Source organism: Microtus ochrogaster, chromosome 5, assembly GCF_000317375.1.
Source record: "Microtus ochrogaster isolate Prairie Vole_2 chromosome 5, MicOch1.0, whole genome shotgun sequence".
NCBI lineage: Eukaryota > Metazoa > Chordata > Mammalia > Rodentia > Cricetidae > Microtus > Microtus ochrogaster.
Window position 1 is genome coordinate 69,144,128 of NC_022012.1, and position 22,732 is coordinate 69,166,859.

The 22,732-nt window shown below is 45.7% G+C and overlaps 1 protein-coding gene across 1 annotated transcript in view; it reads right to left on the minus strand.

The window, feature by feature from the left end:
* The window catches only part of Myo1e (myosin IE), a 195,398-nt gene that overhangs the window by 78,564 nt on the left and 94,102 nt on the right, over positions 1–22,732 (minus strand). The window contains exons 4-5 of the mRNA XM_013346406.2: positions 19,002–19,096; positions 618–705 (exon numbers count right to left, since the gene is read on the minus strand). Coding sequence (XP_013201860.1) covers positions 618–705; positions 19,002–19,096 — 183 coding nt within the window. The remainder of the gene's footprint in view (positions 1–617; positions 706–19,001; positions 19,097–22,732) is intronic.

Sequence of the window (22,732 nt, forward strand, 5' to 3'; positions counted from 1 at the left end):
CTTTTTAACCAGCAACGTTTATATGAACTACAGGAGTTCTGACAATGTGGTAATAATGACGATGATAATGGTTTCTTGTTTGTTTTCTTGCTTTGTTGAGAAAGATTCATCTAGCCTCGCTAGCCTTGAACTTGCTGTGTAGTTAAGAACAGCCTTGAACTTCTGATCTTCCTGTTTCTAGCTCTGAGTGCTGGGATTGCACACATGCATCTTTGTGCCTGACGCGTGTGGTGCTGGGAACAGAGTTCAGGACTTTGTGCATCCACGTGAGCATTCTACCAGTTGAGCTAGATCCGCAGCCCCAGTTCTGGTGTAGTTTTAATAAAAAATGTCTCTTATTTTCATGCCTGATGAATAACTTATGCTTCCTTTCATCTGAGCTATCTTTCATGTCTCTTATTCTCCATTTGAACAGCGGCCCCTTTGATTAATTTCTAAGAGGTCATCTATTAGACATGTCACTATGAAAACATACAATTTCTTTGTACATTTCATGTACCTTGGTTACCCAAGCTGCGCTCTATAAAATAATTTCTTTACAAAGCTATGAAGAGATCAAAGGTGTGTGTCATCATTCCCAGCTACAAATGGAGCCCCTGACCACAGCACAGCCTCACCTGGACCTTGGGGCCTCCTCCGGACACTCTGGAGACATAGCTCATGATGTACTTGGCAGCTACTGTCTTCCCAGCACCACTTTCACCACTGAGGAAAGAAAGACAAACACCATGAAGTGGTCCCTGCCAGCTCCTTCATCCACATCGCCAACAAATGAATAAATCACAGAGGAACTAGGAAGAAAGAAAATCGGGGGGGGGGGGAGGGGTAGGGACCAGCACGATGCTAGTTGAGAAACGTGGGTCACTCCTCTGACTCAGGCGAGCGTGGCATAGACTGAGCCTTTACCATTGCCTTCATGCACAGGGCAGACAAATGAGTTTTCTTTTCTTTTTAAAATGATTTATTTTCATTTTTATGTGTTTGACCCGTGTGTGTGTGTCTGAGTGTGTTGGATCCTCTGGAACTGGAGTTAGAGACAGCTGTGTGCTACCATGTGGGTGTTGAGAATTGAACCCATGTCCTCTGGAAGAGCAGCCAGTGCTCTTAACCACTGAGGCCATCTCTTCAACCCCTAGTCGAGTTTTCTAATGGTCTAATCACAGATGGCCCGATTAGGAAACTATTAAGTATCAGAAGGATGGAATTTTCCAGAAATTACAAGTAACATCCACACACATTTTTGTAAATGGAAGAAAGGAGGCTATGAAGCAATTTCACCTCACATATTTAACTCTAATTAAAGACAAAAGAGTTCCAAAAGTGGTTTTTTGAAGGACTAGGGGTATAGCGCAGAGGTAAGTTTCACTAGATGCATGAGGCCTAAGCACATGCTTTCAAGCACAGAAAGCCCCATTTTTCAAAATATTAGCAGAGATTTTGGTCAGGGAAAGGTGACAATGGAAGAGCTGTAATTTCAGATAGTTCTTTTCTAACCCTGTTGTCAGGCTGTGTTATTTTGTTTATATTTTACATATACATAAATATGCATGCATCTAAACATATATATACGTATATATATAAATATTTATACATATGAATATATACATATATATGTGCAAAAATGGGCACTGAGGCTTCAGACTGTGCCTTGATGTAATGTAAGCTTCCTTATTTTGGAAACACTAAAATTAAATGATGAGGCAATATTAATCACATCCTGAGAAACAAAGACTATCTTCCGCTGGGTGGCCTGACTGCACAGCAATAGCCTTTTGTTAATAGTCTGCTTTCCAAAAATCCCCATTCTTCCCTCAAAATCCCCCGGAATTCATAATGACCTCAATTCAAAACATGCTCGACTCCTTCAGAAGTCTCATCTTTCTGTGTGAAGACTTGGTGTTGCCAAAATAGAGTTTGTTAAAGCAACACACATCTAGAAAAGGACCCAGCATGAAAACTGTTGTTTGCTCTAAGTTCAGAGGTTCAGACTTGTCCTTGGTAGTCAAGAAACTGGAGGTGCACATCTCATGACCTATGAAACTCACGCTGGTTGACATCAACAAATGTGGCCAATTGTAGACCGCTACCCTCCCAGCTGCCACGGTCAGAGCAGCTGTGACCACTTACAAGAGTCTATCTGTTAGTGTTGTTCCTGTGGAGGAGAGGCTGGGAGGGTCACTGGATCCTCACCTGAATTGCAGGGAACCCTCTGGCAACTATCTCCGGTCCAGCTGTGTGTGTGTGATTTTGCCCCAGCTGCAGTTGGCCTCACAGACCTCTATTTTATGACTTACTTTATAAGCTGTAACAATATAAACACTGAAAAACTTTGGGAAAAGGAAGTGGAATGTTACAGAAACAATTACGATAATTATGTAACAAGTACAGACCAGGCAGCTAGGACTCAGTGGCAACAATGTATCTACAACAGGTTGCTAACAATATAAAAATAATACAGTAAAAAAAGGGGGGGGGCAGGACAACTAGAAAAGATGGTCCTTGGTTCTAGTCTGCTTTCTGTTGCTGTAATAAAACACCATGACAAAACACAATTCCGGGAGGATGGGGTTTATCTGGTTTCTAGCCAGTCATCAGCAAAGGATACCAATGCAGGAACCTGGACACAGGAACTCGGAGACCATAGAGCAGTGCTATTTACTATCTTGCTCCCTAAGGCTTGCTCAGTTTGCTTTCTTATAAGCCCTGGAACAACCTGGACCCTCCCACGTCAATCAAGACAATGCCCCAGAGGCAGGTCTACAGACAATTAGACAATCCTTTTCTCTTTAAAATTTCATGGCACTGAGCATTGAACCTGGAGCTTCAGGTATGCCAGACAAGTAATGTACCACTGAGCTACAAATCCAGCCCTGATACTGATGTGATTTCTTCCTTTAAAAAAATAGTTATTTTATTTTTAACTATATGTGTGTGGTTGTGTATGGCCGTGCACGAGTGCAGTGTTTATGGTGGCCAGAAGGGGGCATCAAATTCCACTAGAGCTGGAGTTAATGGGCAGTTGAGAGTGGGTCACCCAATAGGATTGCTGGGAACTAAACTTGCGAGAATAGTACGCACTCTTAACCATTTCTCAAGCCCCATGCGATTCTCTTAACGCCTGCATTCTTATTTTGTTTTTATAGTTCTATTGTCCTACTACTGATTGGATGGACTGACTGGCTATTGAGCTTCAGGGATCTGTTTTTCCTCTGCCACCTCCCAGTGCCTGGGTTACGGAGAGCTTACCACTCTGCCTGGGTTATGGAGAACTTACCACTTTGCCTGGCACTAACATTTTTTTGGTTATGAGATAGGAAATTAACTGTGTATTTTATATTTTTAATAACATCTTTTCACAAAAAAGGATCACATCACAGTGATAATGAATATTCATCATTTTCATTACATCCTTATTCGACTTTTTTATATATCACGATGACTAATCATATTTCTGTAAGCTTAGATTTTTGTATTCAAATTCCTTAGAATAAACTACCACAGAGAAAAACACAGCAAACTAGTAGACTTCTAACATAAAAATCTAACTACGTATCCTTCTGCAATGCTCTTGTTTAATGGTGTGACCAGACATGAATTACTTTGTCTTTGAGATGGCTCAGTGGTTAAGAGCACTGGCTGTTCTTCCACAGGTCGTGAGTTCAATTCCCAGCAACCACATGGTGGGTCACAACCATCTGTAATGAGATCTGGCGCCCTCTTCTGGTGTGTCAGCATACATGGAGGCAGAATGTTGTATACATAATAAATAAATCTTTAACAAAATGTTTTTAAAAGCGGGGCGGGTACGCTCATGCCAACAGTGCACATGTGGGGGGGGGCGCTCATGAAACTGCACATGTGGGGGTGCTCATGCCAACAGTGCACATGTGGGGGCATTCACGCCAACGATGCACATGTGGGGGTGCTCATGCCAACGGTGCAATGTGGGGGGCGCTCATGCCAACGGTGCACATGTGGGGCGCTCATGCCAACGGTGCACATGTGGGGGCGCTCATGCAACAGTGCACATGTGGGGGCACTCATGCCAACAGTGCACATGTAGGGGTGCTCATGCAACAGTGCACATGTGGGGGCGCTCATGCCAATAGTGCACATGTGGGGGCGCTCATGCCAACGGTGCACATGTGGGGCGCTCATGCCAACAGTGCACATGTAGGGGTGCTCATGCAACAGTGCACATGTGGGGGCGCTCATGCCAATAGTGCACATGTGGGGGTGCTCATGCCAACGGTGCACATGTGGGGGTGCTCATGCCAACAGTGCACACGTGGGGGCTCTCATGCCAACGGTGCACATGTGGGGGTGCTCATGCCAACGGTGCACACGTGGGGCTCAGAAGTCAGAATGATTTCAGGGAGAAGTCCTTGCCCTCGTGGGTCCTGGGGAATGAACTTAGGTCGCTGGACAAGAGACACCCTGTGTCCCAGACCCGATCAAGCCTGTATCTCATTGTGTGAAGCAAAAGAGCAGAATTATAATGGAGAAAGTAACTCTTTTCATCTATTAAGATAAGTATGTCACTTCCCAAAATAGGACATCCACATTCTCAGTAGCTGTGATTTTCTTTTCTAGGCAATCTAAAATAATTAGTTCTGGCTAAACATTGATCTGAATGCTCGTTTCTCGGTTTCAGTTCATAGGCACTTAAAGAAAAACTTTATTGATCACAGCCGGCAATTTACTCAAAGTAATGGCACAATAATGGAATGTTCCATAATTATTGAAGTTTACAATATATATAACCACAATTGCACTGGCCTGCTCGGAGGGAAAAGCACTGTCTAAAGTGATGGGACCATGAAGACGTGAGACATTGAACAGCAAACCCCAAACCACTCGCTGTGCGGCTCACAGCAAGCAGAGCGATTGGTTTTGCCTGTGTATACATACAGACAACCTTTCCTAATTCCATTGTTTTGTTTGACTTCTAGGGAAGAAGGGCAGAAAACGACACAGGTTCAGCTAGGCATGGTGGTGTGCGCCTGTAATCTCAGCTCCTGGGCTGAGGCAGAAGGATCAAACTCTGTGACATACAGCAAGACTGCCTCAAAAACTAAGGGCGAGGGATGTAGGGGGAGGGATGTAGGGGGAGGGATGTAGGGGAATTCTCACCGCACATGCTGTCCTAGTCAGGGTTGCTATTCCTATGTTGAAACATCATGACCAAAAGCAATGTGGGGAGGAAAGGGTTTATTTGGCTTACACTTCCACATCACTGTTCATCATTGGAGGAAGTCAGGACAGGAACTCAAGCAGGGCAGGAGCTGATGCAGAGGCCATGCTGACCCATGATTTGCTCAGTCTGCTTTCTTAAAGAGCCTAGGACCGCCAGCCCAGGGTGGCCACACCCACAATGGGCTGGGCCCTCCCCCATCAAGCACTAATTAAAATACCACCCTACAGGCTTACTTGCAGCCTTATATGATGGTGGTATTGTCTCAGTTGAGGCTCTCTTTCCTCAGAGGACTCTAGCTTGTGTCGAGGTGACATAAAACTAGCCAGCACACATGCCAAAGGCCCTGAGTTTGATTCCCAGTGCGGGAAACAAAAATCAAAAACAAAGTTTCCTATATAAATTAGGAATAGGAGGGCTAGCATGAGAGCTCAGCAGGCAAAAGAATTTGTTGCCGAGCCTCGTGACCTGAGTTCAGCCCCTGGGAGGCGCAGTGGAAGAGAGAACTGAGTCCTATGAGTGTCTTCTGAATCCCATACACTTGCCATGGCACACTTGCACACTCATAGGTGCACAAAAAATGAATAAAAATGTAAAAAAATAAAAAAAATGAAGAAAGCTCACCAATGATCCTTAGCTCTGACAGCCCAACAGAGCCCAGAGTATTTAAATCATCACCACGTTCCCTTCTTCCCTCACCATCAGAACCCAGACCTCCAAGGGCAGGTTCTAGACTGCAGGGGCGGGTTCTAGACTGCAGGGGTGGGTTCTAGACTACAGGGGCGGGTTCTAGACTAGGCACGCTCAACTAGTGCCCTGGTTTGTCCCCAGCCAACTGGAGATGGCGGGGCAGGTTCTAGGCTACAAAGGGCAGGTTCTAGTAGTCCTAACTAGTGCTCCAGTTTGTTCCCAGCCAACTGGAGATCGGTAAATCAAAATCAAAGTCAAGAGAGACTTTATAGGAAACACCAACCCAAATAGGAAACAATAGGATGTTCGTGTATTAGCTGTAAAAATTAAAACTACAGCCATTTATAATGCTGTGCTGCTAACTGGATTCAAAGGGACGGTAACTGTTCTTGAAAGTCAGGCTGTCCCTTGCTTATAGAGCGACCATGCTTCCGAGTCCCCTGCAGTGACTCTAGCCTGCGTGAAGGCATTTCCTCCTAGGTGTTGCAGACTCAGACATCTTGACTACTGGAAGACGCCATCCTGGGTCTGGAAACCTCTCAGTAGGTACTATTTCTCTATAGGTGCTGTTTCCTTGCAGCTAATTGGATGAATGCAAATGAGGTGCATTTGTATCTGTTTGGGTTTTAGGAAAGGTAAGGAACAGCAACCATGCAACTACTTTGTTCCCAGCACGCAGGGTTCTTCTTGCGGATGTGATGAGAAGGGCCGTGACTCTAGTCTAAGATGAGCTGATGGCCTCCTGAGGAATCTTTTTTAAAAATACAGATTTAAAATAACATATTTTAATTTTTTACTTGTGTGTGTGTACCACATGTGTACCGGTGCTTGTGGAGACCAGCAGAGGGCATCGGATGCCCTGAGCTGACTGTGAGCCACTTGATGTAGGGTCCTGGGAACTGAAAGCAAGTCCTCTGGGAGACTGGCACGTGTTCTTGACTACTGAGCCACTTCTCCAGTTTCTACCTGAGGCATCAAAGCATGGAAGTTGTATTGACAATGGTGAGATAAGGGGAACAGGGGTTTTGGGGACTTGTGGAGTATGTATTAGAAAAACGTTTCTAAAACCAAATGGCAAATATTTATTTCTCATTGAGATAGGAAAAGTTAGCCACGAAGGATGTGTGTGTGTATGCTGTACATGTGTGTGTGTATACACATATGTGTGTATTTCTACAGACATGTGTGTATACACATATGTGTGTATTTCTACAGACATGTGTGTATACACATATGTGTGTATTTCTACAGACATGTGTGTGAAAATGGAAGGCAGAAGTTGACATCAGGTGTCTTCCTCTGTTGCTTCCTCCTTGTTCTTAGTCTCTCATTGAATGCGATCTCATTGAATTGAGAGGATCACTGAGCTCCATGGTCTGCCTGATCCCCATGCCCATTGTTAAGGTTACAGATGTGTATGGCCATGCGCATCTTTTTATGTGGGTGTTGGGGACTCAAACTTGTGTCCCTGTTTACTCCACAGGCCTTTAACCCACCGAGCCACCTCCTCAGCATGGTCAAATGTTAACAGCTCTTGAGTCCTTACTGGTATGCATCCATTTAAGCAAATCTGCCAAAAATACTATCTTAGGTCCAGATGGAACAAATAGCAGCCTGCAGAGACAACTTTGCAAGAATGGGAAACCACATCAAAGAAGGTTCTGAACAGTTCTCTCCAACAACTCCATTCAGACTCCTTTCCTGAAAGCCCCTGGGGCCTGAGGCTGACATCTCAGTCTGGGGCCGAGGAGGGAAGCATCCTCGCCCAGACCCTGAAATCACACTAAAATATCAACCCTCAAATATGTTCCATTGCATTAAAATACTGAAGTATAGCCCGACTGTATCCTGAGCAGACAGTGCGGGGAAAACACAGTAGCATGCTGAGCAAAGCATTGCTAAGACAATAGCTGCTACTTCTCCCCAATCCCAAACACCTATGGAATTAATGCTATCAGGCAGTCAGCACTGTCAACTCTGCCCAGAAAGCAACTCGGTGGCAAGGCTCACCTTGATCAGTCCAATAAACAGGAAGGGCCTGATGTTTAGTCTGAAGATAATTTAAATCCAAAGTTGGCTCCTTGCTATATATAAAATTCCCTTTGATGTTACTAGAGGATGTTCCAAACCATTCTTGAACAGCTTAGAGGGATATTTAATTCCTTATTAACCTTTCTTACATTCGTCTAACTTTCCAGCGCCTGCTTTCGATTTTTTTTTTTTGTTAAAATTTGTTTTTATTTTATTTTATGAGTACTGGAATATATGTATGTACCATGTGTGTGCCTGGTGCCCTAATAGGCCAGAAGAGGTTGTTAGAGTCCCTGGAAATGGAATTACAGTGAGCTGTCATGTGGGTTCTGGGACTTGAACTTGAGTCCTCTGTAAGAACTGCCAGTACTTTTTAATTGCTGAGCCATCTTTCCCGCTCCCAGCAGTCTCCAATATTAAATGCTTCATAAGTCATGCACTAAGGCTTCATAAGTCATGCACCTGAAGCAGAGCAAAACAGAGTCCATGCCCAGTGTCATCCCAGGGATCTTTTCAAGTCATGCTGGACTACAACAGTTAAATACCAGCTAAACTAACACAGGCTAGTTCACAGTAGCAGAGAAAGGTGGACTCCTGGGGGCAGGTGGCCCTGGCTTGTGATGTGGGATTGCCCTCTGTATGCTATGAAAATGTTTTATTGCCATCAGTTAATAAAGAAGCTACTTTCGGCCAATGGCTTAACAGAGGAAAGCCAGGCGGAAAATCCAGACACAGTTGCACACAGAGAGTAGGCAGAGTCAGAGAGATGCCATGTAGCCTTTGAAGGAGACAGATGCCCCAGGAACCTTACCGGTAAACCACGAACATCATGGTGAAATACAAAATAATAGAAATGGGTTAATTTAAGATGTAAGAGCTAGCTAGAAATTTGCTTAAGCTATTGGCTAAACAGTATTGTAATTAATAGAGTTTCTGTGTGATCATTTCGGGACTGGGTGGCCGGAAAAGAACAAGCAGTCCCCGCCTACAGGCTTGGATCACAGCGTGGCCACACTCCAAATGCAAGACACTTCACATGTTTCTTTACCTAACACCCAGTTTCCTGAGCTGTCAAAGACGGACATAATTACCAGTTGGCCACGTTGCCAAGAAGATTAAAAACTGTATCGTTAGGGCTGAGTGATGACTCAGTTAATAAAGTGTGTGCCTTGCAAGCACGAGGACCTGAATTCCAGCCCTAGAGCCTACAGAAAAAAAATCACAAGACAAAACTAAAAAGCTGGGCTTAGTGGCACGTGCCACATTCCAGGTCTGGGGAGGGAGGTAGAAACAGGCTCACGGGCCAGCCAGTCTAGCCTACTTGTTGAGTTCCAGACCAGTGGAAGATTTTGTCTCAAAAAGACAAGGGGGACAGCGCCTGAGGAATGACGCTCGAGGTTGCCCTCCAGCCTACATATTTATACGAACACCTGTGCATTTACATACATGTAAAAGAGATGTCAGTGTGATTGAGATAATGCTAAGTTGCCAGCCTTCCTCAACTCGAGGAATCTTCAGGACCATAAGAGCTAAAAGCTAAAAGCTAAAAGGTACATTGGGGGTGCTGCCTAGAAGAGGGTCTCTCCTCTTTCAATCCACAAAGGCTGGCAGGGCGCATCAGAGACAGTGAGCCTCAAAGGCTGAGGTTGCCGGAATAAACAAGACATTGCATGGGCCATCAGAAACCCAGGGGAGCCGTGCAAAGGGTCCCCGTGATGATAATAAAAGGCTCTTGAAGCACATCAAAGACAGGAAGGCAGCTTGAGAATCCAGGAGACGAAGCGTTCAATGATGCAGGAGCCAAGAGCAGGGCAGACACAGCCACATACGAGAGGCTTTCTTACTGCTGTTTTCTCTTTAGCACTGCGAGTGTTAGGGAAGCCAAAGACAAAATGTCTTTTCAAGCAGGTAGGTCGACAACCCCGGGTCCAGTACTGGCAGCTAGTACTCCTCCTCTACTGCTCATAGTCAGCCCATCTGCAAATCCCTTCAAAATATGTCTTCAGTAATTCCTCGATTTGTTTTGGAAACAGGATCTCATTAGGTTGCCCAGCCTGATTTGGAACTAGCTACGCAGACCAGGCTGGGCTGTCACAAAGAGCTGCCTGCCTCTGCCTCTGGAGGGCTGGAATTAAAGGCAGGTGCCACCATGCCTGCTCCATCTTTAGGAGTTTTTTTTAAAGGCAGGGAGCAGGACGGCTGGTGAAATGACTTAGTGGGGTAGAGGCACCTGCTGCCAATCCTGAAGACCTGAGTTTGATCCCTAGGGACCCACATGGTAGGAGGGACCTGATTCCTGACAGCTGTCCTTTGCACCCCGCATGTATGCATGAGCTCCCCCCCACCTCTGACATGGACACCAAACAAGTTTAAAACAGGGGTTGCCAGGTCTATAACTGAGGTGACAGAAAGTTTCCCAAAATGCACAGTGCCCTGGCTTTGGTGCCAGCACCATGTAAATCAGGCTCAATGAGGGCAACTTGCCTGTAATCTAAGCACTCAGGAGGTGGAGGCTGCGCATCAGGAGTTCAAGGTCAACATCCTAGGCTTCACAGTGGGTTCAGAGCCAGGCTGGGCTACGTGATGTCTACATGATGCCTTATGTCGAACAAATAAACAAATGGACAGGCAAATACGGAAATCTCGCCAGATGTTAATGAATTCATTCAAGACAGACACCCTACTCTGCAGGAAGCAAATACTTCAAAAATATTTTTGAAAAATGAAACTCTAACGAAATCTAACAAAGTGTGCGGTATCTCAGTTCTGAAATATGCCAAGGTCGCACAGGCTCGGGAGGCCCAAAGCGACAGGAATTCATGTTTGTTCTTGTCAGCAGTAAATGTACCACAGAAATCTTCTCTGAGGTCTAATATGTCCCCACAGAGGCTAGAGGGCAGGGGCTTCAGAACTGCATGTGGACATATTGCCAAGAGCTTGTCTGGTGACACACCAATGATAGGAAATGCATCAGAAACTTCCTGGTTCTTCTTCCCACTTTAAACCACACCAGAGTTGACCTAAAAGGTTTGCATAACTGTCTCTGACATATGGAAAAAAAAACCCACCCCAGATACGTTCTAACACACAGATCCAGACATGGATTCTGGAGAATGGATAATGAATGGGCTGCTTGGTGGCCAGGCTTGAGGGTGACTCCCTAACCTTCAGTTGCTCACGACTCTCAGTGACGTGAACCTACCTGGAGCTGCCTGGAGCCCACACTAGCTTGCTGGTCCCTGTGTCCCTTCTCGGGTTTACTGAATGTCACGCAGCTGCCATGACAGCTCAGCTCAGTTCCCCATCCCAGTTCTAGGTCTGTGGATCCCTAAAGAGCTCATCTTCTCTCCACTAAGAAAGAGTATTATTATCTCTGTGAATGACCTTTTGGGATTTCCTGACCCTGTGCAGATAGCTTCAGGACATTACCTTACCTGAAGGCTACCCAGCCTGCTATCTACAGAGGAATCCACCACCCAGTTGGCTAATTATATGCTACTGTACAAAAGCAATGTGGTTACAGTGTAGAAAAAGACCACAGGGAAATAAAAAAGGAATGGATGTCAGAGCTCGGGCCCCACACAAACCCAGGGACAACAAAGCAAAGAGGATGCAGAATGGTCCGGGTGTATCCTTACTTCATCAAGATCAGAACGGGGGGGGGGGCTGGTCAACTGAGAAGCTGCTAGCTTAGCATGCCTGACTTGGAATAAAGAATTTTGAAGCCAAGGAATCTTAAAAGTTGTCAGCTCCATCAGCTCACTATCAGGAGAAAAAACTGAGGGCCAAGAGAGGAGCTCCAGGAGCTGCTGAGGTTCAGGGAGCTGGTGAGCCTGCCAGGTTGAAGAGCTGTCTGAAAGCGAAGGAACCCACATACCAAAGAACAAACTCGGGAGAGGTCGGGCTTTGGCCTCTGTAACTGGGGGAATGAAGTCAAGGCCCTTACAACATCTTCCCTCTTAGGTCCGTCTTTGTTTGCCTGGAGACCGAGGCCACCAAAGTGTCTAAAGAGATTTGTGCCATATAACAGAACCTCTGCCTTCCAGAGGAAGAAGAGGTTAAAGGCCCTGACTGAGCCCTCTGTAGATGCCTGGATAAAAACTCTAGACCTTAAGAAACTCAAGCAAATAGCGCTGATTGTCCATAAGTAGTTGTCACGCATCCCCTTTGGAGGGGACCACACCATCCATGCCTCCGTGTGGACACCTCCCATGACTGGAAGCCACCCCCACACACACCTGGACCTCTGCACCTCATATGCTGACTCTTTTGTGCAGCTGTGTTTCGTATTCTGTTGCTACAATCAAGCTGTAATCATAGGCACCAAGAGTGGTTCTTTTTTTATAAGTGAATCTATTTTTTATTTTATGTGCATTGGTGTTTTGCCTGTATGTGTGTCTGGGTGAGGGTGTCAGATCCCCTGGACCTGGAGTTACAGACAGGTATGAGCTGTCATGTGGATACTGAGAATTGAACCCAGGTCCTCCGGAAGAGTAGTCAATATTCTTAACTTATGTCTCCAGCCCCAAAGAGTGGTTCCTATGAATGTTTGGACCTGATAACTTGAGAACTGACTCCGGCCAGACAGAAGGAAGGGCTGTCTTGACAGGGGCTGGGATCCTTAACCTTAGTTTTGCCTCCCTGTTCTACCATCGCCTAAATTAGAAGTATATCTCATCTGAATGGCTGCAAAGATAGGTCTTGGAAACGGTCTCTGGTTCTACACTGGAGCATGTGAATCAAGATGGCAGAAGTGAGGAAGAAGCAGGAAGGAATTGGTGCAGTTGCAAGCTCTTGAGTAACAAACCCTTCCTTCCCAGGAAACACCCAGAAGAGGGGCAGAACGAGAAAGGAGAAGGAAGGCAGGAACCAGAAAACTCATACTGAACTCTCTCATTAAATGCAGTGAAGGAAACACCCCCACTCCTCTCCAGTGACTTCAAAATGCTGTCATACAAAAGCATTTCCTGTTACTCAGGCAAAATCCTTCTCTGTGCATTGCCTGAAACGGTTTAGCCTGCATCTCATCTACCATCTGCATTGAACTTGAGACTTGTGGAAGAATCACTTGAAGGAGTGAATGCAGCAAGAACACAAGGAACCAGTCACACAAACCTAGAAGATACCCTAGTAGAACTGATGGGGTCTATGGCATGGGGCTGTGGAGGCAGAACACAGGGGGAGAAGCTTGACACACGCAAGGCCATGTGGCCAGCAGTCAGTAGGAGCAAAATGAACCCGAAAGCCAATGTCATGGTGGTGGTGGTGGGGAGAGGGATAAATAAAAGCTGGGCATAGGGGAACTGTGGCAACACAAAAGCAAATTCAGGCTTCATAAAAAAATACAACGATCTTCCCTCAATTTGCATAAACCACCAGGAAAAAGCAAGCTGTTGACAGCTGAGAGATTGAGCACAGGCTGCGGGGCTTCAGACACCCTGGAGAATGAAGGATCGCTAGTTCTCTGGCTGGGATAATGGTTGCAGAGATGTGCAATACGATGATTTTATTTTTCCTCCAGACACATGGGTAAAATGTCATTGAGTCTCTCTTCATCCTGAAGCCCCGGGGACCTGCATTTACCTCAAAATGCTTCTGTTGTCTTGCTTTACTTTTTCCTTTTGTACCATGTAAGTGTTTTAGAGGGTGGGAAGAAACCAAATTCTCAGATCTTAAGTCAGGTGTGATGGCGTGCAGCTGTAATCCCAGCACTCAGGAGCAGAGGCAGGGGGAGTGGGAGATTGGGACCAGCATAGGCTACTCTGATGTAGGTGTTGCTTTATATGTGTTGACTCAGCAAGACCCTTCCTCAAAAAACACAAAATAAGTCAACGATAGTAATATTTACAACTTTAAACCCCGGAAATTAAGAGTTTAAATAACCGTATTGGTAGAACAACTTGACACATGAATGGCATAGAAAAATATTAAATTAGCTGACTTTTAAAATACAATATTTGGGGGCTGGAGAGATGGCTCAGCAGTTAGGTGTGCTGGCTGCTCTTGCAGAGGACCCAGTGTCTGTTCCCAGGACCCATATGGTCTCCCACAACTGTCTATAGCTCCAGTCCCACGGGATCCAATGTGCTCTTCTGGCTTCCGTGGGCACTGGACACACATACAGCACACAGACATACATTCAGGCAAAATATTCATATACATAAAATAAAAAATAACTCTCTACTTACATTTATATAATTTATATTTACCTAATATTTTAAATGTAAATATTGGACACATGGACCAAAAGAACAAAAAGAAATTTTAAAATGAATTCAGTATTGCTATTAATTTATACTATTTTGTTGGTGTTATAATAATATTGGTATTATTTATTTTAAATACATATGTGCATGTATGTATATATATTCATACACACACATATATAATGCACACAGTATAAAGCAAATAATTATGTTTGTCACCAAAGACCAAGATTTTTGGTAGGACAGATACAAGTTATAAATATAAAAATCAAAGATATTTTAAAACTCTATAATCTGCACACACAGAACACAAACATACATTTGGACAAAATACTCATACACGCAAAATAGTAATAATAGCAATAATAAATGAAAGCAGACTACTCTCTGTAGTCTGAAAGATAAGCTGGAGATGGCAGGATGAAGTCATGCCTCACTGTTTTCTTAAAATCCCTTGGCATTGTCCACTGTGGAGACCAGAAGCACTGACAACTGGTACCCAGCACAGTGGTGTCTAAACATCCTGTCCCAGTCCACGAAACAAGGACCCCTTGGAGAAAGGGCCAGTTCCAGGCCTCAGGAGGACATGAACAAGATGAACTTGGACCATTTGCAGCAACAAAGAAATGATCCAAGAGGACTTGAGATGTGTCAGAGGACATGGAGGCCAAGACAAGGGAGAAGGGAGATTATCTGACACACCAAAGGAATAACTGCAATGTAAACAGGGGAGCTATTTTAAATTCACTAGTTAGAAGTGATACTGAAAATAAATACAGGCTACCTTCAGAGGTTGCCAGGGCAACAACTCATTACTTTGAAAAGTGAGGAGAAACGACAATGAGTAGGCATTTTATCTAGTTTTCCCATAAAGATTATATTTTAAGATGAAATAAAAAAGTTCAACTATAACAAATGAAAGGAATAACTGAATGAGAAAATAACTTTAATTAAGCAATGGTCGTGAAAATGAGAATCGAAAACGCATGGGTCTCTTGACATTCCGGACATCGTATAGAGAGAGAGACCAACAGAAATGAAGTTCATGGCAGAGCAGATGTCTTTGCAAACGTTGAATCCGCATCTGGCCATGCTTCGAGACATGCTATAAATTTCCACGTGTAGGCATTAACATCAACTGTCCACTTGATGGGACCTGGAGTCAGTTGGGAAACAAACTCTGGCCGTGCCTCTGAAGAAGGCTCTAGACTGGGCTAATTGAGGCAGGAAGACCCACCCTGAATATGGGTGCACCAAAGGCTGGGGTCTTGGACTGAATAAAAAGGAGAAACCATGCTGAACACCAGAATTCATCTCCCTCTTTCCCTACTGCAGATGCGGTGTGAACAGCCACCACATGCTCTTGAGTTCATGACGGACTGTACCCTGCAAAGTGTGAGCCATAGTAAACGCCCAAATAAAAACAGACACACGACTATTATGGCCACAATGAAAATGATCTCCAAATGACAACGGTAAATGGCTATTGTCAGGTGTGTTGTCACAGTAAGGAGACAAGTAACTGTGACAACAGGAAATAACGAGATGGCGGTAGGCATCGCGTCATCACAGTGAATGCCAAGGAAAACAGAATGAAGGAGACGGCTCAGCGACTAGGAGACTCGAGAGACACAGCAACCAGGGGCGTTGATGTGTGGGCTTTGTTTGGCTTCTAAAGCAAACAAGCCAGCTGCTGAAAAAAGTGTGTAACTCAGTCCCGGCACTGGAGTGTGGAGCAGATCAAATACTAAAAGGATTCCTTTTTCATTTGTGCAAAGTTGGGAGCCAGACCTAAAGTCTTGGACATTCCAAGCACCAGAAAGGATTTATTTTTAAGGTGTGGTAAGAATTATCTTGAGCTGGGAAAAGGGATCAATCAGTAAAATACTTGCAACAAGGGCCTGAATTCCATCTCCAGAACCCTCACTGGGAAAAAAAAAAAAAAAAGAAAAAAAAGAAGAAGAAGAGGTGCCTCAGTGGGTCAAGATGACAGGTGCTGCCAAGCTTGATGGCCTGAATTCCAGCACCAGCACCCACACAGTGGAAGGAGAGAACTGTCTCTCACAAATTGTCCTCTGACCTCTATGTACGCAACCCCCCCCCTGCTACAATTTTCTGTTAAAGTTATATACTAACTATTGACAAACGAAAAGGTTTGCTCTCTAGGATTTGTTTAGATAAGCAAAGGGGCTGAGAGGAAAAGGTAAATAAGGATTGTCCACATACCGACAACCAAACAGACAGGAGGGATACGTGGGAATATACTACATTATGTCTAATTTTGTGTAAGTTTGTGAACGCCATCACGAGTAGCTCTTTCAAAAATGTTTCACGGGCTGCGGTGCGGCTCGGCTGGAGGGTTTGCCTGGCATGTGTGTGGGTTTCAACCCCAGCGTTTCAAAACCCGGTGTAATGCCAGCCAGCACTGGGAGGTTGAGGCAGGAGGATCAGAAGTTCTGTGTTATCTCTGACCACATATTGAGTCTGAAGTCGTGCTAGACTACATTAAACTGTCTCAAAAAATAAAATACATTTTAAAACTCAGACATACACAAGAAGGATGAATATAAATGTGTAAGTTAAGTTTTTGAACAAAATTACTATTTTTTAATTTTTTTTTTTATTTTTTGGTTTTTCGAGTTAGGGTTTCTCTGTGTAACAGTACTAGCTATCCTAAAACTAGCTTTAAGACCAGGCTGGTCTGAAACTCATTGAGATTCGTGCCTCTGTCCCCGAGTGCTGGTATCAAAGGCGTGCGCCACCGCCGCCTCACAAAACCATTAACTTTTAAGTGACAGGAATGTGGATGCTTTATTTTCTAACACAGAAAGTGTTCACGACAGCGAACATATTTTTTTTTTAAAATTTATTTATTTATTAAAGATTTCTGTCTCTTCCCCGCCACCGCCTCCCATTTCCCTCCCCCAATTAAGCCCCCCCCCCCCTCAGCCCAAAGAGCAATCAGGGTTCCCTGCCCTGTGGGAAGTCCAAGGAACCTCCACCTCCATCCAGGTCTAGTAAGTTGAGCATCCAAACTGCCTAGGCTCCGAGTAAGGAACTCAGGACCGCAAGGGGTGCACCAACACACTGAGACAATGGGGATGTTCTATTGGGAACTCACCAAGGCCAGCTGGCCTGGGTCTGAAAAAGCCTGGGATAAAACCGGACTCTCTGAACATAGCGGACAATGAGGACTACTGAGAACTCAAGAACAATGGCAATGGGTTTCTGATCCTACAGCGAACGAATTTTAAAGCAATCAAAGCCAGCCACCATTTGGGGACAGTTCGGGTTACATAGATTGTAAAGGTGAAAAGACCTAAGCTGGCATTTGCTACTAATATCCTAAAAACTTCGATGCAAACACGCACACGTACACACACACACACACACACACATGCACAAATGCATGCACGTGCGCGCGCACACACACACACACACACTCAGACCTGAACCACTTCATTTCTCAGGGAAGGACTCGCAGCAGATGCTACCGTGATTCATAACTGTTCTGCTTAGATGGAAAGGGTCTCCAACTTACAGGCACAGGGAAATCCATGTGACTGTCACCCAGACGCACAAGGATGATGTCATTTATCTTGAACAACCTGCCTGTCACCATGCACCCTAAAGTCTAAAGTCTCAATGCCTTGAACAACTGAGGGCTAACAGCAACCTCATAGAAGCAGAAAGCTCTGTTTTTTGTTTTTTTTTGTTGTTGTTGTTGTTTTTTTTGGTTTTTGTTTTTCAAGACAGGGTTTCTCTGTGTAGCTCTGGCTGTTCTGGAACTCACTCTGTAGACCAGGTTGGCCTTGAACTCATAGAGATCCACCTGCCTCTACCTCCCAAGTGCTGGGATTAAAGGCATGTGACTTTAATTAAATTAATTTTAATTTGAAAAGCAAAAAGCTTTTTAGATGTTCTTATTAGCATTTGTCAATTATATATCCTAATGGGTCTCATTTTCATATATATATATAACATATTTGGATCATATTCACCTTCATCTCTGTCCTCATTGGCTTTCTGTTACTGCACTAAAACACTAACCAAAACACTGTACAGCTGGGGCAGGAACACAGAGATAGGAACTGAAGCAGAGCCCCTGGAGGAGGAACACAGCTAGTGGCTTGCTCAGCTTCTCCCCCCTACCCCCCAGACAGGGTTTCTCTGTGTTGCCTTGAAGCCTGTCCTGGAACTCACTCTGTAGACCAGGCTGGTCTCAAACCCACAGAGATTCACCTGCCTCTGCCTCCCAAGTGCTGGGGCTGAAGGTGTGTGCCACCACTGCCCGGCTTCAGCTTGCTTTCTTCTATGGTCTTGGGCACCTGCTCAGGGGCGGTACCACCCTCAGTGGGCTGGACCCTCCCACATCCATTACCAACTAAGAAGATGCTTCCAGGCCTGCCTGCAGACGGGTTTAGTGGAGGCAATTTCTCCATTGAAATTCCCTCTTCCTAGGTGACTCAAGTTTTTGAATTGGTACAAACCAGTCAGCACACACTCTCACTCTGCTAATGTTACTCCGAACCCCAGTCAGTTCCCCTTGTATTTTCACATCATTTATTCATTCATTCATTCATTTCTTGTCTTTCAGTGACTGGGCAAGTTCCATTATAGTTATAGATTGGCAGGAGCATAGCAACTCTCCAGGGGCTATACCATTGAAGAAAATGCCTCCCTTCCCCCCCACAACCATTAACTGAGAGGTGGGGCCTCATGAGCTCCTCCCCTGAACGTGTTTATGATCTGGCATGGGACAAGGGACAACTACAACATAATCAAGCAGCACCTGCTGGCTCCTCAGTCATGTTGAGCGCCCTCGCACATCAGGGCTGCCGTGACAGCCAGAGGCTCGCTGCCCTGGGTCTTTCTCCTACCTGATGATGACACACTGGTTCTCTCTGTCAATGATCATGTTTCTGTACATACTGTCGGCGAGGGCATAGATATGAGGCGGGTTCTCATACTGCGCCTAGAAGAGCAAAACAGAAACCAAAACCAAGCCACAGTGAGTTAGTTTCTTTGTGTGGACTGATCAGTGACGCCATGGCACACAGCTCCAGCGTTCGGTGTTTACAGGCAAAGGTTTCGAGACTCCATGATTCATAAGAATATCCTAGGTTATGGCCTATTATACTCTAGGGAAGCGAAGGTGGGGTTTGGAAGGACTCCTCCAGAGGCATGCCTGTGACTCAGCCCTCAGACACGACCAGGTACACCACCCTTCCACCCAGTCAAGCCTCTGCAAGGACATTCTGCTTCCAATTCTGGAGACCTTTGGCAATGCTAAGAAAAGGGTCTGCCAAGTCGCTAGGTCTCGCTTTGACCAGAATTCTAAACGCTGACAGTATTTTTCTTCTCTGTGAGGCAAGTTGCTACCCTTGGATCTCACTGGGAACTGAGGGATATTCCTAAGGAGGGAAACTTGTATGTTTTCCACAAGAAGATGGCAAGAGGTGTGGTTCCTCACCAGGAGGAACTGGTTCGGCTAGTTTGTTTCCTTTCTCAAGGGGAGGGCTGGAGGTGACACACAACAGTAAGAGAGCCTCCTGGGTGTGTGAAAGGGTCTTTAGTTACGTACAGATTTACACTAGAGACTGGAGAGATGACTCGGTGGTTAAGAGTACTGGCTGCTCTTCCAGAGGACCCAGCTTCAATTTTCAGCACCCACACGGTGGCTCACAACCACGTGTAACTCCAGTTTCAGGATATCTGACGCCCTCTTCTGGCCTCTTCAGGCACTGCATGCACATGGCGGTGCCCAGACATACATGCAGGCAGACGCTCGCACGCATAAAACAAAATTAAAATTGGAAAATGCACCATGCCTAACAGTAATTCTGTCAGCTGACTCCAGCCCCATGTATTCAGTTGCTAGGCACCTGCTTTCACCAATCCCTCAAAAATTAACAAACAGAGCTTCCACGGTGGCATATAGCTGTAATCCCAGAATTTAAGAAAATTTAAGAGGTGAAACAGGAGGATTGAAGTCATTATTGGCTACTTAGTGAGCTCAAGGCCCAGCATGGGCTACATGAGACTCAATCTCAACAAACAGGGCTGGTGAGGGGCTCAGCAGATAAAGGCCTTTGCCACTAAGCCTGTCGACTTGAGTTCTGTCTTTGGGACCCACGAGCAAGAAGGAGAGAACTTCCTCCTGCAAGTTGTTCTCTGGCGTCCATAGGCACACCACGGTGCACACAAATAAACAGACAAATGTGAGAAAATATTTTTAAAGCAAACAGAAATAAAAACGCTTCATGTGGTGCAGGAGAGGAGAAAAGCTGAGTCCAGGGTGACACACCGTCCCGTCTCCGAGGGTCTCACAAGGAGAGGGAGAAGATGAGCAGGACGGCGATTTTAGAAGATAAATCCACACAAAAGCATAAGGAATAATTTGCTTAAACCATCCTTAAATTGTCTTACACAGGGATGGACTTGAAGAAAAGGGTGCTGACTGAGAAACCGCCGCATACTGCCAAGCTCTAAAGACCTCAGTGGCAAAGGGGGATGGAGGGGAGAGGGTGCTTACATACACTGTATGTAAGCAAAGTACTCGTGAGTCCCAGACCCAGTGTCCCTTACCCATAGGGAGCCACCTAGTAAGAGCCAGAGGCTCTTCTATGGAATGCAGAACTCCTAACAGGGCTCAAGCTGTGTGTTAAGCCTGTCTTCATGGTGACAGGGAGGCCCGCTGGGACGGCAGACATGGTTTTAGATGGGCTTCTTCTCTACAGATTACTAATCAGAATGATGTGTAACCTCTGGGAAAACAGGTAAGCAGAACATTGTATGGAAGAACAGAGGGTGCAGACAGGAAGGAGGGGGAGTGGCGAGAACGCTGCCTAGTGGAGGGAAACGAGAGACAGTCTGTGCTGGCTAGTTTACGTCAACCTGACCCAGGCGAGAGGCGCCTGAGAGGAGGGAGCCCAGTTGAGAAAATGCTTCCATAGGCTGGGGTGGGTGCAAGCCTGGAGGGCATTTTCTTTATTAGTGACTGAAGTAGGAGGCCCCAGTCCTTTGTGGGTGGGGTCACCCCTGGGCTGGTAGTTCCTAGGTTTTATAGGAAAGCAGCCAGGGGGAGAAAGCCAGAAAGCAGCACTCCTCCATGGCCTCTGCATCAGCTCCTGCCTTCAGATTCCAAGTCTGTTTGAGTTCTTGTCCTGACTTCCTTCAGTGATGGGTTATAATGTGGAAGTGTAAGCCAAATGACCCTTTCCTCCCCAACTTGCTTTTGGTCACGGTGTTCATCATACAATATATAGCAATAGTAACCCTGACTAAGACACAAGCCTTTCCCATTAAGGTTCCTAAGCTGTTTAATGGAAGCTATACCCTTGGCTCTTGAGGGTCACTTACACTCCTCCCATCCCCAGACAGGGTCTCATGGATCTCAGGCTTGCCTCCATCTCCCTATGTGGCTGAGGGTGACTTTGAACTACACTGTACCAGGCCGGGTTTATTCAGTGTTGGGGGTGGGATCCGGCACTCAGCCTCAGCCCCATCTCTGAAGCCCAACACTCTCTGCTGGTTTCCTTCCCATGTCCCATGTACACTTTCACCCAGCCTCCGACCTCGGTGCCTACGGAGTACTGAGTAGCCACCTCCTCTGATGCCCTATCTCTCAATCGAGACCCCAAAGTCATTACGATGTGAGTTTAACTCCTGGCTCCGTAGACTGCGGTACTGCTCCCCTGTGCAGCCGCTCCCTCCTCTGTGAAACAGGGTAGATTAAGTGATACAGTTCTCACATGGACGGGTCTAGCATTGTTGCAAGCACACAGAGTGCCTAACACTCAGTAAAAACTATTTGTATGACAGTGTTACCAAGAGCAATGAAAATAAAGATTTTTTTCCTTTAAATTATAACATTTCTATACAGAGAACTCTTAAAAAGATAAACAGCATAGAAGGGGGCTGGCACACAGTGACTCTCCAGAGAACTTGAAAGAAACACGTCTGTGCTTGAGTGTGTCCACGTGTGTGTGTGTGTGTGTGTGTGTGTGTGTGTGTGTGATATGTGTGATCTCAGCTCTTCGTGTTGGAGTCTTGCTGTTACTGGTGGGGGTGGGGGTGTCAGGCCAGCTCCATGCCAGCTGCCCTAGGATTGTGGACTGGAGTGCCAGGGCAGGGCGCGGACCTCGGCTGGCAGTGTTGTCCTTGTGCCGGCCCCTGATAAAGGCGGCATTATCAAAGGTCTCCCGTGGCAGCCTCCTTGAGCTCCAGCTACCAGCAGCCTTTATCCGGCAACAATGGGGTGCGCACTAGCTCTGGGTAAATGCCTTCCACTTCAACTGGATTTATGTGTTCTTTTGTTTGGCTTCCAGGGCCTGGATTAATAATGGCTCTTGTGTTTCTGCTCTGAAGGGAAGGAAGAAGATGCAGAGTCTAGGGCTAAGCGGTGGGATGAGCTGCAGAATGAGACACGTTGGGAAGGATTGCTGGTTACACTTCTAACCCACAGATGAAGTGACTGTGGAGTGGGTGTGGACAGAGAGCAGCCACTTTAGTAAATGAAGTAATGCAAGATGCATTTTCAAGCCAGAGCCAAAGCTTCAAGGGTTCTAATTCTCAAAGTTCCCAGCATCTCATTGATTTTTACCTATGA